Raw genomic sequence first — 18060 nt, 5'->3', positions numbered from 1 at the left:
CTCTCCATTATAAAAAGCATAAAGAAATACCTAGTTTTCCAGGAGTTTTTCTCAGAAATTATTGGCAAGGAGAAATTCAGGACTATATACTTCCTTAGACTGACTTTAGGGGAGTTGAACAGAGCAGACGCTACTCAAATCTGAGCTTCTCGACCTGTGTAAGCCGAGTATCAGAAAGAAGGCCACTTGTAGCACATGAAGCACTGGTTAAAAAAAAGCTTTTTAATTGCAGACTTTTTACTCACAGCATGTATTGACCATAAGGACATCACGTTGTGGATACATCTTGTTATGTGGCCACAAGCAACAACCAATTAGAGGACCTTTATAACATACTTTTGGAGATTCTGCTGTATTTTACTACCACATGGGGAATAATCCAGCAGTCCATCTAAAAATGGTTAACATTATAAACTTTGCAGACTTTTTCTTTGCTCTTCCCAAGAAAGCAAGTACTCTGCAACTAAGTGGCATGCATTTATGCAGTGAAAGATTTTTAAAAAGCAGACAGCATCAACACAGTTATTTAGAAAGAAACAAGTAAAATCTAGTCTTCCTTACAGGCAAGGCAAAAATGTAATTACCTAATCCAGAACACATCCAGCACATAGGATTGATAGAAAGATGTGCAAAATAGCATCAGGGTTTTTTTGTTAGCCACATCTACATAGGAACCATATGTCGTATCACATTTAAATGCAAAACTTCCCACAGCATAGTACTCTCCTATTGCTTAGGAATACTGTTTTCTATCTAACTGAAAGGGAGCAGTACCATTTATTAATTCAGTGGCAGCAGTCTGAAATAACACACAATAGAAGTTCATAAAACAAAATCATGTTTCAGTTAGCTACTGTTTTTAAGTAAAACCAAGGTTCTCAACAAAAGGATGCTTATCAAATATTTTACTATGCTCCTTCAAATAAGCACATTTGATGGCTGGAAAAAACCCCATTTGATTTAGGCATTGCTATCCAATTTGAAAAGCAACAGGGAAAAAACCCCCAAACAACAACCACACTAACAAAAACCCCCCACAACAATGAGAAAATGGCAGAAAGAACAAGGAACCAATACATTGATTTTTACCTGGTACATGTTCCCAGTCAGTGCCTACAGGCATTTCATCTGTAATTCCAACTCGCACATGGACATTCCATTTGCTATCAATTGCCCACAACATCTGATCATTTGGACTTGAATGAATGCTGATCAAGTTGATCCCCACTGGCTATAAAAATTAAGCACAGTATTTAAACTTTGTACTACTCTTTGTACTATTCTAACACTTGTTCTTCACAGAAGTATGCAAGAAAAGTAAAATATTTACCAGATACTAAAGACAGGAAGAAATGTAACTGACAGTTTATTTGTCATTGTACAAAATTACCCATTTTCCAAAAAGTCAATATCTTCCTAAATAGAAAAGGAACATGAATAAATGTCATCCTAAGTTACTAGTAAAGATAATGTTCAGCATCCAAGTCTAATAATATTAGTATCTGCAGTCAGGTAGTTTCAGTTGCAAGCTGAAGAGGAAACTCTTCCACTGAAATGCATAAAGTGCAGTATTTTCCTCTTCCTGGAAGTTTTTCTAACATAACTCTGTATTTTATTTCTCAACATATACAAGCAGTAAATTTGTACAGCCTGAATGCCTTCTCTTCACAATGAAATGGCAATCTGCTTTGTTCCCTGTACTCCATTCTACAGGAATAAAACCCTGGAACTCGCTGCAGACCACCGCAGTACGGGAGAAGCCACACCTGCAGGACAGCATCCACAACATTGTTGGTAAACCAAAGTGAAACATTCCCACTCTGCAGTCCTTGCTCTGTTTGCTTCTATAGAGATTTGCCTTTATTACTATTGAAAATCAGCGTTACTGACCACAGCGTTTTACAGACATCATAAAGATGACGATTTTGAGCAAAATGTATCAGCCAACACATTCAGTGAATGGCAAATATCCTGCAAAATATGTACTTTAAAAAAAGTTTTTCTCCACATCAGTCTAATAAAGGCACTGAAGAAGACAGGAAGATGCCCTGAAATACATTATCACCTCACAAAGAAGCCCTGCATTTCTGGCTTTTCTAGCCTGATAGGCATTTCTGGCCTCATAGAACTTCCACTGTGATAAACAGAAGAACAAGCAGCTCTTCACATGTATAAACCTAGGAATACAGAAACATAATCTGCATGTATCTGTAAGCACACAACCCAGTCCCAGATGGGCCTTCTGTGTACCTAACAGTTACCTGGTTGTTTTTGCTTTTAAAGTTCTGGTGCTGACATGTGTCTGACTCAGCTATAACCAAGTTCGACCTGGTTCACCAAATCAATCCTGTCTATTCACGTCGCAGGCCTTTAAGACTATCTTCTCATGTTTCTGTTCTCATTAGGTACTTGCCCTTCTCTGGAATCTTGGGGCTGGCAGAGGGCTGATGAAGTGTTTACCTCCGGTCACAGTAAATTCATAATGGCTGCACTCTGAAAACTTACAGCATGCTTTAAGTATTTTATATCTATATAACACAAAACAGGTCTTTACAGCTGCAGTTAAAGATTAGAGTTCTGTCATAGCAGAACTCTGTGCAAAATCTATCTGTGCAAATCTATAAATCTGCTGATAATATTTCAGAGACTGATAACCATGAAAATTAATAAATTATTTCAGTGTAGCCTTTTCTCAGCTGGTTTAACACCCAACAGCATTCATGAGATTTATATACCTTGAGTACAGTACGTGTCATATTTGTAATCTACTGTAGATTGTGGAATTTTAAGGAATCTGTCATCAGTCTCTCAGCCTTCTTCCTCAGATGCTGACACACCAAATTGTTTATAGGTTTATCCACAGTACTCATCACTGTGACAGACTGACGAAGCATTAATGGATTTATTGTTATCTAATAAATAATGGTGGAACACTGATTTTGTTTGACTTGTGGTGCCAAAAATTTCTAAAATCAAAGTATCTCAAGAGATTGACTGCTTTAGCCAAGAACAGAACACAGATCCTCATGCCCACTGGTCTTGTACCTCAGCTACAACTCTTTGTTTTTTGAAATTGTAGATTTTCCATTAGAGCCATGGGCTGCAACACATACCAACTTTTCATACCATACTTTTCAACATTTTAAAACTACATACTAACAGCTGTGAATATCTTTATTGTCTGCTACAAGTAAAACCAATTCAAAATAGCTTGCTAGTACCCACGTGTCTGATGAGAAAACAATGCTGATCAAATGAAGTAAACCTGAAGGAGGCACCCAAGCGACAAATTATTAAATAACAACAACAAATAGTGTCTACGCTAAATATATTTAAGCTATAAAGTTGCCCATTAGCTTTATAATTCTCTTCAAGTCATTTCTGTTCTTTCTGCAAACTATGGAGAAATAAGTTTCAGTCTAAGAACTTCATTTAAACAACAGCATCAACTAAAACCCAAAGTAAAAGCTAAGGCATTCACCCCTGCACCCCCCCGCCCTACTACTCAGAAGTTTTGTCTTACCATAACTACTTCAAATCACAGCTGAACCCAAAACACAATGGTTCAACTTCCTTGTCAAGGAGGAAAGGACAAACACACACATGCACACAAAGAGGGCATCAGAACATTTTCTACGTCACTTTTCAGGAGCACAGAGTCCATATAATCAGCAGACCTCCACTATCTCTGTTCTGCTGCAAATATACAGGATAAGGAAGACTAAACAGAACATGCTCAGTCTGCTCAAGCCCAATCCTTCTTGTAACAGGTTGGTGGCCACATGCAGTACAAATATTCTCCTCACCTTCAAAAGACAAACTCAATAACTTCAGCTGGTCCAGGCCAGGCTGTAAGAAGGTCATATCAGACATACACGGATAATGCTCAACAATGTGAGAAGTATCAGACTAATCTGACTATTTTGACTATTTTCATGGCTAACACGCATCCAGACCTATTAACTAGAGTAACAAAGAATGCAACATTGCCTAATACAGGCCTAACTATTTGTACATTATTTTCTGAGCTCCATTTGAATGAAGGCTGTTAAGCACTTTTGGCATTAGAGATATCAAGAAAGCATGAGCAACAAATTGACTAGAATGAGCAGTACTGAATAGAATGTTTTACATTCAGACTTCGAGTAGAACAGCTTGGTAAATTAAGTGCCTCTTTTTCTCTGCAGAGAAGTTGAAGGCAGTATACAGGAGCAGGAAGGATGAATCTATGTTTAGTCTTCCTGGAAGCTACATGTTCTTCAGTAATGCTTTCACTGAATAGTCAAAAAAAGGTTATTACTTACTGACTGAAAAACTGGAGCCCTATTTTTCTCAGAAACCTTAGAATGACATGACCCTTTCTCCCACTTTTGCCTTTAGTGAATAAATAGACAAGGGCCTTAGTTGGATATCTTTAGAATACAGCTAGCACAATCAGGAACAAAAGGCAAAGCCAAGGAGACAAGTCTTTGACCCCTCCTTTGTCAACTCTAAATTTTTCATTCCAAGGGTTTTTATTGCAGAAACATGGGAAAGACGACAACATACAGTATCAAATACTAGAAAAGGTCATACCAAACCCATGTGACCATGCAACATTATAAAGCCCAACAGAACCATAAAATACTTTCAAAATACTTAATACAACTGTTCCTTAGAAGAAATTAAAAAGAAAAAAATAAAAAGTAGTAATGCAATTACTTCAAAGATCATACGAACCACAGGCCTACTCAGGTGTGCCAAACTTACTCTGGTCACACTGTCTTATACCTAAGATTATGAACTGTAGTGTAGGAGATAAGCTGTAATTACCACTGCATGTAATTTTAATAACATACTGAAAAAATGAACTATTGCAACAAGAATAACTAAGTTTTTACAGAAATTAAGTAAACACTACGTGCAACAACTTCCCATGAAGCTGAACATAATCTAGCACAAGGTAATAAAAAACTTGGTTACTCAGAGCTTTGCTTAGACAAGGCATTTGTTTTGTTTCTTAAAAACACAACTTTAATGAGCATCAGTAAAACACCCTCTCATGCAGGCTATGCCAGTAAAGTGCACCTCTCTAGTTTCTGAAACTGAAATACTTGAACCATGGGAAGAAAAGCATTTTTGTAAGGTGAAACACCCACATGTTTTTAACTTCAGTCTCAGGGTACAACAACTACTACTCATCTAGTAGTACTCATCCAGTGCTAAAGCTGTAGACTAAGTACTGTCCCAGGTAAAACATGGGCCCCAAATACAAGGCTATGCAATGTGTTAAACTACTGGATAAAAACAACAGCACTAAAGGGATCAGAGATCAGAAATGAAGTCACTGCCTCCCAGACAGATGATCTCTTTACTAGACTACATATAGTCCAACCTCCTCTGCCTTGCTTAGCTCTTAGCTTCATTAAATTTGGGTTCAGTAGAAAGGGTCTTCCTACAAAACAGACTTATTTCACAGATGTACAGGATGGGCCATCCAAACAGCAGAGACTCCACAACCCAGCCCCCCAGCTCACAGGGATTGCTAGGCTGGTCTGCAAATAGAGGCTGTTAGCAACTCATCTGCTTACCATAAAACGGGGAGACTATGGGGAGGGACCTCCAAGTCCAGCAGCCTTCCCAGGGTGTCTCCTTACTTTGGGCTTGTTAGCTCACTGAAGCTCTCTTTACTGACCATACACTCTGAGCTTAGCACCCACCTTTGCTGCCCCAGTTTACTTCACAAAAGCTAACCCCTAATTACAAACCTGTCAACTGGATCCAGCCCCCCCCATAGCTTTAAACTCAAGCAAGTTGAAGATTAGTCACAAAAAAAGAAACAATAAAAGCTGCTCTAACCAGAATTCAGAAAATGCAAATTTAATGAAAATGAAACAGAACAAAACAAAAATTCCCCTAAACTCATAGTTTATACTAGCATAAGTAATTATTTTTTACGACAGTCTCAAAGTCACAGTTCAAATATTCCTATTAATTACATACTTCAGGCTAGCACTTCCTACAAACACATGAACAGTTCCATGGAAATCAAAGCACATGCTTGCTAAATCAAGACACACATCCTTTACCCATTACTTTTTTTCACTATTACATTTTTATTTTTAAATAGAATAATTCTGGAAAACTCTCAAAACTCAATGATAATTATAGTTACTTTATTTACCCAACTAATGTTCAACGCATTTCTTAATTGGCTCCAAAAAATAATTAAATATGCAATTCTGTGTTAGCTAACCAAAATATGGGCACATTGGAAGCGTGCAGATATGAGGCTGCTTCTAGTACAGAACAAATGAAAGCATGAAAACTGAAGGTTCTCCTTCCTCCAATTTTTGTTTCCAGTGTAACCTAGTCTCATCAAAAAGCAAAAGCACCATCTTGACAATATTTAAAAGGATATAGAATGATGGTCTACTCAGTTTTCTGCGTGTATCATTTTGTGTACTTTTTGTGATCTGAAGCTTCTGGTGCTGATAATAACTGCTATCTAATGGGACAGGCTGCACGCATGCTTTTCTGAACATGACGATAGCAATGCCTTAAAACAAGTATCAGAAAGCTAAACTCCAAAGCAGAAACAGACAGTGCAATGTCATGACAGCAGTTTTCTTAACTAGCAACAAAATGGAAATAATAAGCACTGAATGAGCAATGAAATTGTGGCGTGAGGCAACTTTAGTAAAAATGCTAGAATTGCATTTTTTCCATTATCTAAAGCACCTTTTATGTAACTTAGGATTTCTAAGAAAGGCATGCCTGTGAGGAATAGTACCCATTTGAACTTAAACATGATGGTATTTTAAATCAGCTAAATAAAATACACTTCTGAAGAAACTTTGATCTCCTATACTTATTTGCAGTTATATCGATACAGTTATTGATACAGTTACTACAGCCAAACAGTTTTTATGTACATCACCTTGGAACATGCAGTTCTCCAAGAAAACCCTCTCCCTGTTAATGTCTTCAGGAGGCCTCACATGAACAAAGATACGTGGAACAACAGACTAGCTAGTCTGGTCTGTAGATAACCAGAAGGTTTTATGAGTGTATTACCTCTTCAGCCTAAGCAGAACTGGTCTAGAAACGATACTTCCTCTGCATCTCAGCACTCTAAAGTAGAACTCATAGCAACTTAGATGTCTGTGTAACAGCTAGGTAATGCAAGCTAGTCTGTGCTAGTGAAAAATCAGACTTGAAAAGAACATTCACATACATTAAGAAAGAGCAGAGTTTTCCATGGTCAAAAATAGCATGAATGACTCAAGTAAAAGTTATGAAGCATTTTCAACAGAATATCATCATCCCCAAATATCCAGTTCTTAAAGAGCATTTCAAACAAACCTTTCCTACATTTCAGCTTTGATTTTGGCACCTAAAGAAAGAGAAAAAGGGCAAAATCTGATCTTGAGGAGTGCTCACTGCTTCCTCCTGTAAGTACCGCTTAACACAAAACTGACCTTAATAGAAATCTCTCTGAAAAATGCAAAGGCAAGGCAGGTGGCAGAGGAAGAAGGTCTCCAGATTTGCATTAAGTGTTATCTAGAATTTTATTTAAAGAGAGGAAAGGAAAAAAAGCTCATGACAACCATTTCTAACAAATCACCGCTCATCCATAAGGCCCAACCAACCTCTCTACACCAAATGCAGATTAAGAAAAAGGAAGGTATTGAAAACAAATGAAACGTAGCGTGTATTGATTTTGCAGAATTACAGACACATTTCCTGAACTGTAATTGATATTTTTAACTACCATTTGCCTCACAGTCTTAAGAATTTTTGAATGACAGTGAAAGCGTGAACAGTCTTAATTATCTTTTTTGGGGGGGTGGGGAGGGTGGGGTGGGGGGTGGAGAGAAGAAGAGGAAAAGGGGGGAAGGGGTAATGAGAAAGAAATAGCTCCTCCTAGATCAGTAAGGATTTATACTCTCTTCTCTTACCTGTGATAAAGCTACACAAAGAGACAATCACCAGGTTGTATATGGAAAAGAGTGGTAAATCAAGAGTTTCCCTAACTTGAAATGCACGTATTGCACAAGACCATTTTATGGCAAGCTAAGTGAAACAGTACTGCTGAGACCTTAGGAACTAGAAAGGATCAAAGAAAGCTTTGTACAGCAGCCAAACATAAGCTCCTTTTACTCCACCGCTTGGACAAGCTATGTGGATATTTAAGCAGACCTCTTGATTTACCAAAATTGCTTTTTCAATCCTTTTCTTTATGACATTTGGTTACAAAAGAGCAAAGAGTAATAATTAAGCAAACGGCAATTAATAAAATGTTTTAATCTATTTTTAGAGTAAGACTGATTGTTTCCAAGCAATAAATGATTGGTCACTCATTACAAATACTTGTCCTGATTCTTTGTTTCCTTTAATCCTCTTAAATGAAGTTCTGCTTATCAGATAGATGTCTTAATGTAAATCTTAGAAGGTGGTTATTATGGTCAGTTTTTATGTTAAGCAGCTCTTGTAGAAAGTGAGCTTTCTCAAGTTCAGCTTTTGTCTCATCTTTGTCAGAAGATGACAAAAACCGAAGCTGAAATTTTGAAGGAATTTTTTTCAAACAAGCGTTTTTATTTGATCAACTTCTACTCCATAATCATCCAAATTAGTCTTATTTACTATAGCAATTTTCTATTTCATTTTAAATTATTATTCATTTAGGCCAAAAAATATGAAGCATTAAATCTTCATAACTATATGCGCACGCACATATATAAGCATACTTTATAGTATCTATGTAAGTAATATTTATATTTCCTGCCCATTCTTTTAATTAAATTTAACGTATATTGAAACATGCTACATCAGATAATAGTTTTATCCTGTATATTAACAATAGAATGAAAACCACTTTCTATTTCCTGAACTAAAATTGTTTCATCAAAGAATTTTCATCAGCTTTGTCAATGTCCATAAAGAAGTTTAAAAAAAACTGCTTAGCTACACAATTATTTTGACTTCTACGACTGCAGAACAGAATGGATAAAGCACAGAAAAAAATCTACATACAAACTACTACTGCTCAAGATATTGTAATGATGCTACCAACAACTTCTGAAGTGTTGGATAAAATAAAGAAGAGGGAGGGCAGAGAACATAAAATGTTTTGGTTTGTTTTGGTTTTATGTCAAGCGATACTGCAGTAGGGACTTCAAGAGAGGAGTAGCAAATGAGAATGGCTTCAGTCCAGATAAAAAAAACCCTCCCAAACCATCAAGTATCACAGAGAAAAGACTGCACTTACATTGCAGTCACAGATTTTAGCATGAGTAAAACCTCATCAGAACTATTGCCTCTGCATATCTTTGTGAAGTTCTGCAAAGATGGATGCTCTGCAATTGCAGCACTTTACTGAGAAGTGACACCATAAAAGCAGAGTCTGTAGCTGCTCACAAGCTGCTGATGAGTCATGAGATCTGGGATACAGCAAGTCACATTGGCTTTGACATTTACTAGGGAATGAAATATCCATAGTTGGTTTTAAATCGCGTTATTTGAGAATGCTCCTGTACTTAAAGCAAGTGAAAGGCAATTTTGATTTTGTTCTTCAAACAGAAAATGACTGAATCATTCACAAATACTTCTTAGAGTATTTCTGTTACTCTGAAGATAAGGTGGTGCAGCATAAACTGTGTCAAAGTCAGTTAAAGGACAGATAGCAGTAAGGTGCTTCTAAAAAGCAAATATTGTTCATGGAATAGTCCACTTCTCAGCCATCATGTTGTACTTGTTATCTAAACACTAAGCCAGCATTTGGAAATAATTTTAAAGCTCACATATTTTTCTTATTTTGCATTAAGCCTTTGTAAAAGCATGAATGGCTGCTCCTTCAGTACTTTAATGTATTGTTTTAACATGTTAGAATTATCTCAAAATGGCCATGTAACCCGCAAGTTTTCATCTTGTTTGCAAGCAATGTTTGAATTTTTGCCCTTTCATATTGACTCATTACATTTGCCATGTCAGGTCTTGGCAAGATAACATGAAAGAGAATGACACTGCTCTGGGTATCAGAAGGTTATCATTTTGGAAGGCAACATCATCCAGCTTCCCGGATAAGCTGATAGGAAATAATTTGATTTTCAACCCTGTCCACTTAAAGACATTCTACAAAAGGAAGTTACTGCTAAACACTGAGCCACAACAAATCCCCATTTCTTGTGAACACCTTTGTATTGAGTAATTTCATCTACTTCAGTGGAGTAGTAGAGAATGCATTTAATACAGAGAAAAAAGTACCAGTGCAGAGAGACAGCTTTTCAGGCTATTTTCCTGGATAGGAAAATCTTTGGTAAGAAGCCACCATACAAGTTAATTCTCTGTCTCTTGGCAAACCTTATTTTAAGTGGAAAACATACTGGAATGTGTTTTGCCCCCTTTCTAAGAATACTATCCTTATGGAAGCCATCATCCCCAATATCCCAGTCTCCTCTTCCTGCTGCCCTACCCCCTGTTAGCAGGGAAAATTTGTTTCTTATTGATTACATTAAAGAGTCACACTTGCAACACACAAAGAACGAGCAGTGTTATGTAGGCCTTGTTGCAAATGATATTGGTACTTATTTACTAGTCTGTTCCGCTCTTCTGCAAAACAAGGTGTCATTTCTCCAGGTCTGACTGACTACATTCCCAGTACAGAAAAACAATGCTAACCAGTGCTGTGCTAACTGATGGGATGCAAATCTGCAGCTTCATTTCCCTGCCTTTCTTTGCTGTTACACCCTGAGATTCACAAGAGCTAATAATCGGCCAATGAGAGAGAAGCAGAACTAAAAGCAAATGATGTAAAAACCAAATAAACTATTGCAACTCCACTGCCACAGATTTACTTTTATTTCTTAATATGCCCTTTCAAAAGTACCACATATTTCAAAATGTTCAAAAGGAGTTCTGCAACATTATAAAATGTAAATCAAGTACGCAAACACACATAGCGCTACTATGCTAGGTCAGCAGACAGTTCAACTGACTTCCTGCCAAGGAGCAAAGAATGAAATCAGTAGTCAGAGGTCAGCTCTATTACAGCAGTCCCAACCCACACCACAGATATGACTCCCATTTCATAGTTTAACTTGCAAAGTACTAGAGCAGCAACAAAAGCAAACACTGAGGTTTAAAGAAAGGTTAAAAAGGAAACCAGATGCTGGAGAAACATATTTTGTCCACCCTCTATATTCAGAAAAGATGTTCCCAGGGTAATTTAAGAGGTTTCTTTCCACTGTCATCCTCCCAGCTGGCAGGTAGAAAGGATACAAAGTTTGCTCATTCTAGGAACAAGGGCGAAGAGCCGTAATTGTTGTACACGCTTACTAACTACTGGATGAAAAGGAAAGTCCCTAAAGCCAGGCACAGCACCCTGGCAAGCATCCCAGACTCACACGGGTGAGGACAAAGGAGGAGGGAGGCAGGCACTTCAGTGCCATGCCACTTGAGCTGAGCCTTCCCACACCTTCTGCTTTGTGCTGTTGGCCAGTCCAGGCTTCTGGCTAGCATACAGCAGATATTCAATATGCAGTTCAAGGCTGAATTGTACTATGTGCCTATAAAGCTGGGTGTTACAAGAAGAGTAAACTTTTATTAAGAATAGAAAGGAAAACAAAACCTTCCACTTTTGAGGAAAAAAAACCCTATTTGTAATTTGGGATGACATGGTGCTAAGGCTGTATATTCAGAGTACATTATAATCCTGAATTATTCAAACATGTGGGACAAAGTTTTAAGCTACACATTTAAAATCTGGCTCTATTGTTTTCCATGAGTGTTAAAAATTTTTCAAATGCACAATGCAAACCCACTATGCTATAAAGAACTGTAATCAACATTTTACCTGTATAGGTGGCTCAATCATTATCCATGCAGGAAGCATCAAACTTGGGTTAAAAGGCTGTGTTCCTACACGGAAATAAACACCACCACTGGTGTCACAGGCCCAAACATGCTGATTTCCACAGGTCAAGCTGATCAGCTTTACAGTACCTGATAACAAAGAGACTATTAGCAACCTGGCATTTTCCTTTCGAATTCAGCTAATAATGAGAACTTTTATTTAGACTTGATTGAATCAAACTAGCTTTAAACACAATCATGTAAAAGTGACTGAAATTTAATGCAACTTAAAAGAGGAAAAAAACCCCACGGGATACAATGAATAAAATCAGCAGGTAGTCTATGTGAGGTACTTCTCTTATAAATCTAAAAATAAATGGTTTAGTCATAGGATACTGCAATTTCTAAAACACACTAAAAATATGCTATTAAAATAACCAAATTCAAGCAGAGAAACATTCTGTGACAAATGTTATCACTGCCTAGAAAACTTTCACATGACCTGATATGAACTTTTGTCTGTAGCTGGCCATGCTTGTGGACTTCTAAAGGCGCTGATCTGCTAACACATTCAGCAAAGAACATTCCTAACGCTACCAACACTTTAAAAATATCAGAACATATGGATTATGCATTTCAGTGTTAACATACCAGTGTCACATCTGTAAATAAAGGAGCCAATTCTCAACTGGATTTATGTTCAACAGCGTACTTATTTATTACACCTATCTCAAAAGCAGTGCTTTAACTGTACATAAGTCAGCACAATGAAACCAACACTGCCAAATAAGTATGTTCTGGAATTTTGGGGTGGGTTGGGTTTTTCCATACCAAATCATACCCAAAAGTTTGCAAAGATAGTAGAGAAGCATAACCGAAGTTTTTTACTAAAAAGAACTAGCTAGCCAGCTAGCTGTCAACTGGAACCCCTACTCTCCCACATTCATTTTAAAATAGCCATGTGACCATATACATCACATTTGATTTTGTTTTTCCTCCCAGTGTTAGGACAACACCATGCTAAATAACGGAAAATACATTCTACAGAAAGAGAGACCCAATCAGTACAGATGTACTACAGAAGGAATGCTCTGGTCAGACTCCAAACTTAAGATTCTAAAAATAGGCCTTGCTGGCTGATTGAACATGCCAGTGCTGCTTGGAATATCCCATTCTTGGTATTCTTGGTTCTCTCTTCAGTGATGTGAAATATGGCAACAACTCATTGTAAAGTGCACCAGATATAGCATTCCTGAAAGAAGGGAGCAAAATTTTAACCCACAGAGTGCAAGTTTAAAGCATTTATTTCTGCAGAAGGCAGTATTCTCTGTCATTAAGGCTTGCCAGGGGAAAGAACAGGGAACAACAGGACTACACAGCTTTATCATTTGGTTTTCTGTAATAGTAAACAGATCTTATCATCAATTTGAATTTCTCTCACCAAAAAATGTCCTTTCATTGTACAGCTTCACATTAAAAACAAATGACAAAACTATATATAAAAACCTTCTACTGCTTGGAATAAAACCATCTAGAACAACTTTCTTTTGCAGGCAGGGGCTTGACATTCAGCTACAAGTCAAAAATGTTATCTAAAACCTCATTATTTCTTCTAACATAAAGTATGACTGAAAGCAATGGCTTTGTCACAAGATGTCTCAGCTGTTAAACATTCTGATTCAAACCAGCATCAGAGACTCAAATGGAATCACATATCACCTACTTGGCATAGCTGATATTATTTACATCTACAGTAAAATTTGATATTCAAAAATGTAGCCCTTATGTAAATGGTTTGGGGTTTCTCCCTCCTCCTACCGTTTTTAGCTTAGGAGGTCATACAAACCACATTCATCTACTGTTTAGAGAAAGCAGCATGATTCAGAGGCATTGTTTATTGTTGAAACCTAAAGGTCATTCTATTGTGTTTAGAAACCTTGATAGTGATAATGGAACTATAATAAAAATAATTTACTCCATACTACTCCCAGTACATAGAGTAAAGGCAAGAGGAAGATACTACCAACATAACATTCATATTTCAACATTAATGCTGGGAACCACATCACTTCCATACAGAATTCTCAATGGCATTTTACAGCAACTTGCTTCTCCCCCTACCTAATATTTCTGGAGTAAACTTAAACATACACTTGAAGAATAACAATAGTTCTCCAATTTTTTCAGCCCCATTAGTGCAAATAAAGGCTCTTATAATCCTGGATACCCAGTGATCTACCATCTGCATTTAATTGAAGGAAAAATGACTAAAACATTTTCACACTTAAGTGTTAACACAGAGTGACAGGTAAAAGTGGGATGTTTGAAGAATTTCCTCACCCCAAATTTTTGCAATACCACCACCATGTGCCACAAAGCTAACAGGAACAGCTGAACATAAAGGTTGAACTTCTGAACTGCTCAAGTTCACACGATAGATATTACAGCTAGAGCCGATTACTCTGATTTCCTTTATGAATGCTTTGAGATTTTCAGACAATAGCAAGAAATTATTTACTATTTCAGTTGAAAAGTTATCTAAATTGCTGGAAAGTAATGGCACCATGAGAAAAGTTTCAAACTGTACTAAGCAATACGAGAAGGAAAGTGTGGACAAACCTATCCTGTAGGTCAGTGAAGGCAAAAGGCGTCAAGCAGTGCTTAAACTGTGGTACAATTAGTGATTTGGAACCAATTCATCAGGTCTGGAAAACCTGGTGTGTAACTGGTAAACAAATTATTTCCCTGAAGTATTTATTACTAACTGCACACTAAAACTGTACATGAGGCTTAAAGTCTGCCAGCTGTAGGCTTAAAGTCTGCCAGCTGTGTCTGCCTTTCCCTAACCCTGATGTTAAAATTGCTTGTCTGTTTTCAAACCAGACACAAACATTGTCATTCAAAAAATGGAAAAGCTGCAGAACAGTTGAATTATTTTAAAAATGGTACAAGAATGCTGCATAGCCTAAATTTCTTTCATCTTCATTTGAAACAGGAATGAAGGTTAGCATGAAGAATATTCTAACAGTCTTACTATCAAAGAAATAAATCTACTTGGAATACTGATGAAGCTGACATATAGTCTGATTACCCCACAGCCAAACTGGGAGGAGATTTTTATGATCAAAACATGGTCAACAGCACTAGCCTTACACCTAGGTGAGGACCTGGTTCGAGACCATCTTAAGAACCTGAACGTGCACAAGTCCATGGAACCTGATGAAATCCATCTGCAGGTCCTGAAGGAGCTGACAGATAAAGTTGCTAAGCCACTGGCCATCATATTTGAAAAATCATGGCAGTCAGGTGAAGTTCCCGACGACCGAAAAAAAGGAAATATAACCCCCATTTTCAAGAAGGGGAAAACGGATGACCCAGGGAACTACAGATCAGTCAGTCTCACCTCTGTGCCTGGCAACCTCTTGGAGCAGATTCTCCTGGAAGGCATGCTAAGGCACATGAAAAACAAGGAGGTGGTTGGTGACAGCCAGCATGGCTTCACTAAGGGAAAGTCCTGCCTGACCAATTTGGTGGCCTTCTGTGATGAGGCTATGGAACTGATGGACGGGGTAGAGCAGTTGACGTCATCTACCTGGACTTGTGCAAAGCATTCAACACTGTCCCACATGACATCCTGGTCTCTAAATTGGAGAGACATCAATTTGATGGGTGGACCACTCAGTGGATAAAGAATTGGCTGGATGGCTGCATGCAACAAGTTGTGGTCAATGGCTCAATGTCCAGCAGGAGACAAGTAACAAGTGGTGTCACTCAGGGATCGGGGTTAGAACTGGTCTTGTTCAACATCTTTGTCGCTGACATGGACAGTGGGATTGAGCGCGCCCTCAGCAAGTTTGCCGATGACACCAAGCTGTGTGGTTCGGTTGATACGCCGGAGGGAAGGAATGCCATCCAGAGGGACCTTGACACGCTTGTGAGGTGGGCTGATGCCAACCTGATGAAGTTCAACCATGCCAAGTGCAAGGTCCTACACCTGGGTTGGAGCAATCCCAGGCACAGCTACAGGTTGGGCAGAGAAGAGATTCAGAGCAGCCCTGCGGAGAAGGACTTGGGGGTGTTGGTCGATGAGAAAATGAACATGAGCCAGCTTCAGTGTGCGCTCGCAGCCCAGAAAGCCAACTGTATCCTGGGTTGCATCAAAAGCAGCGTGACCAGCAGGTCGAAGGAGGTGATCCTGCCCCTCTACTCTGCTCTTGTGAGACCTCACTTGGAGTACTGTGTGCAGTTCTGGTGTCCTCAACATAAAAAGGAGATGGAACTGTTGGAACAAGTCCAGAGGAGGGCCATGAGGATGATCAGGGGACTGGAGCACCTCCCGTATGGAGACAGGCTGAGAAAGTTGGGGCTGTTCAGCCTGGAGAAGAGAAGGCTGCGTGGAGACCTCATAGCAGCCTTCCAGTATCTGAAGGGGGCCTATAAGGATGGTGGGGAGGGACTCTTCATTAGGGACTGTAGTGATAGGACAAGGGGTAACGGGTTAAAACTTAAACAGGAGAAGTTTAGATTGGATATAAGGAGGAAGTTCTTTACTGTGAGGGTGGTGAGGAATGGGTTGCCCAGGGAAGTTGTGAATGCTCCATCCCTGGCGGTGTTCAAGCCAGGTTGGATGAGGCCTTCGGTGACATGGTTTAGTGTGAGGCATCCCTGCCCATGGCAGTGGGGTTGGAACTAGACAATCTTAAGGTCTTTTCCAACCCTCACTATTCTATGATTCTAACCAAATGAAAAGGGCAGTTAACCAGCAGCACACTCATTATGCTGAATCAACAGATAGGTATAAACCTGAACACGAGTGTTACCTGCTGCATCACTCATGGGTAATGCAACACTTTGAGCATAATTTTTCCTTGACAGGATCTTATTGAAACTTTGATCACTCTTAAGAATGCATTTAACCACAAAATTCAGGGCCTTGGATATGGAACTGCCCAGGACCACACAATTATGGTTAGACTGTAACACAAGAACTAGAATCATAGAATAATTAGGGTTGGAAAGGACTAGGCTAATTTAAATCTACCGGTACACCTGCACAGCACTCTGTCAGGCCAAGGTACCTCAGCCTGACAAACTGTAAGAAGGCATATATATATATAAAATATCTTGTTAACAGTAAACATGCTGTCCCCAGCAAAAGGCTAAATGAAACATTGCTTGAAAGCCATAGCTGTTTCTGATGCTTTACAGCCCCCTGGTGTGAGGCCCATTACTCTAAGGCTGCCCACTACTGCCCTGGCTGCCTATCGACCACCGAATGCTCCAATCCTCTCTACATTGTATACAACAACTACAGTTGTATACAATACTAGCAGTGCGACAAAGACCTCGTTCAACTTCTCACGGACACCGCAGATCCATCTCAAAATCACTGCGCCAAAGAAAGTCTTGGTCTCCCTCACACAAGAGCTAAAAAGGTACCAGGACTGGGATCTTTGAAGGGACTATACCAAAACTCAGTTCCAAACTATAATCTGGACTGGAAAATTCCCAACTTTGATAATATGCTCTTAAAGGAATCTGTAGAACAGCTTATACTGCATTTAGTCCAGTAAATGTAATATTCTGTATCAGCAACCAAAAGATACTTCTGAAGGAAAATACTAGCTGTCAACTAAGAAAGCTGAAAGTCTACTCAATAAAAATATCATACCTAGTTGAGAGAGATCCAGTTTTGTCCAGTGCATCCCTGTTGGACAGCTGGATGAAAGTGTTCTGATAAATACCTGCCCAAGACTATCCAAACCCCAAATGGCATCCTGGCAGGCAGAGTAGTGTACCATTTCAGCCTCTGGCGGTAGCTGCACCGTAGAAGGACGAAATTGAGGATTCTGATCACTGACACAAAACAGATCCTTGTTGCTCTGGCACAGCCACAGAAAGCTTCCTATGGAAAGGACATTCTTGTTATTAAAATAATTCCTAATGCACCCTGAGACAGCTTACACATCTACTACTTCTGGCTCTGTTCACAGGCTAAGATTCTGCAGCACAAATACACATCCTAAGCCCTTATTTTGGTACTTAAATACTTCTTTTCTCAAAACAAATAAGTAGTAAGTGATCTCATTTGAAGAAAACATCTCATTCAAAGAGCTTAACAGAAAGAAGACACACAACAGTGCACCATCACTTCCCTTTATCCCTTCGCCTTTACCCTTGATAATTGCCTTTGAAAACCAGCATTCTTTTTCAGCTTTAAATCACGTA

At 38.7% G+C, this 18060-nt stretch overlaps 1 protein-coding gene across 7 annotated transcripts in view; it reads right to left on the bottom strand.

Moving 5' to 3' along the window:
* TECPR2 (tectonin beta-propeller repeat containing 2) overlaps positions 1 to 18060 on the bottom strand; it is a 45616-nt gene that overhangs the window by 3196 nt on the left and 24360 nt on the right. For 6 of the 7 annotated variants that reach the window (XR_013957079.1, XR_013957080.1, XR_013957081.1 and 3 more), the window contains 3 exons: positions 17504 to 17737; positions 11834 to 11982; positions 1090 to 1231 (listed from right to left, as the gene is read on the bottom strand). Coding sequence is in view for 4 of the 7 variants with exons in the window: in XM_080619812.1 (XP_080475938.1) it covers positions 1090 to 1231; positions 11834 to 11982; positions 17504 to 17737 (525 nt within the window). In the remaining 3 variants the exon portion in view is untranslated. Of the gene's footprint in view, positions 1 to 1089; positions 1232 to 11833; positions 11983 to 17503; positions 17738 to 18060 lie in introns of those variants that run through there. The other variant, XM_080619815.1, reaches the window with a different exon arrangement.

This window comes from Psittacula echo (genome assembly GCF_963264785.1).
Source record: "Psittacula echo genome assembly, chromosome: 5".
NCBI lineage: Eukaryota > Metazoa > Chordata > Aves > Psittaciformes > Psittacidae > Psittacula > Psittacula echo.
The sequence above is the reverse complement of the archived record's forward strand: the minus strand, read 5'-3'. Positions and strand labels throughout refer to the sequence as shown.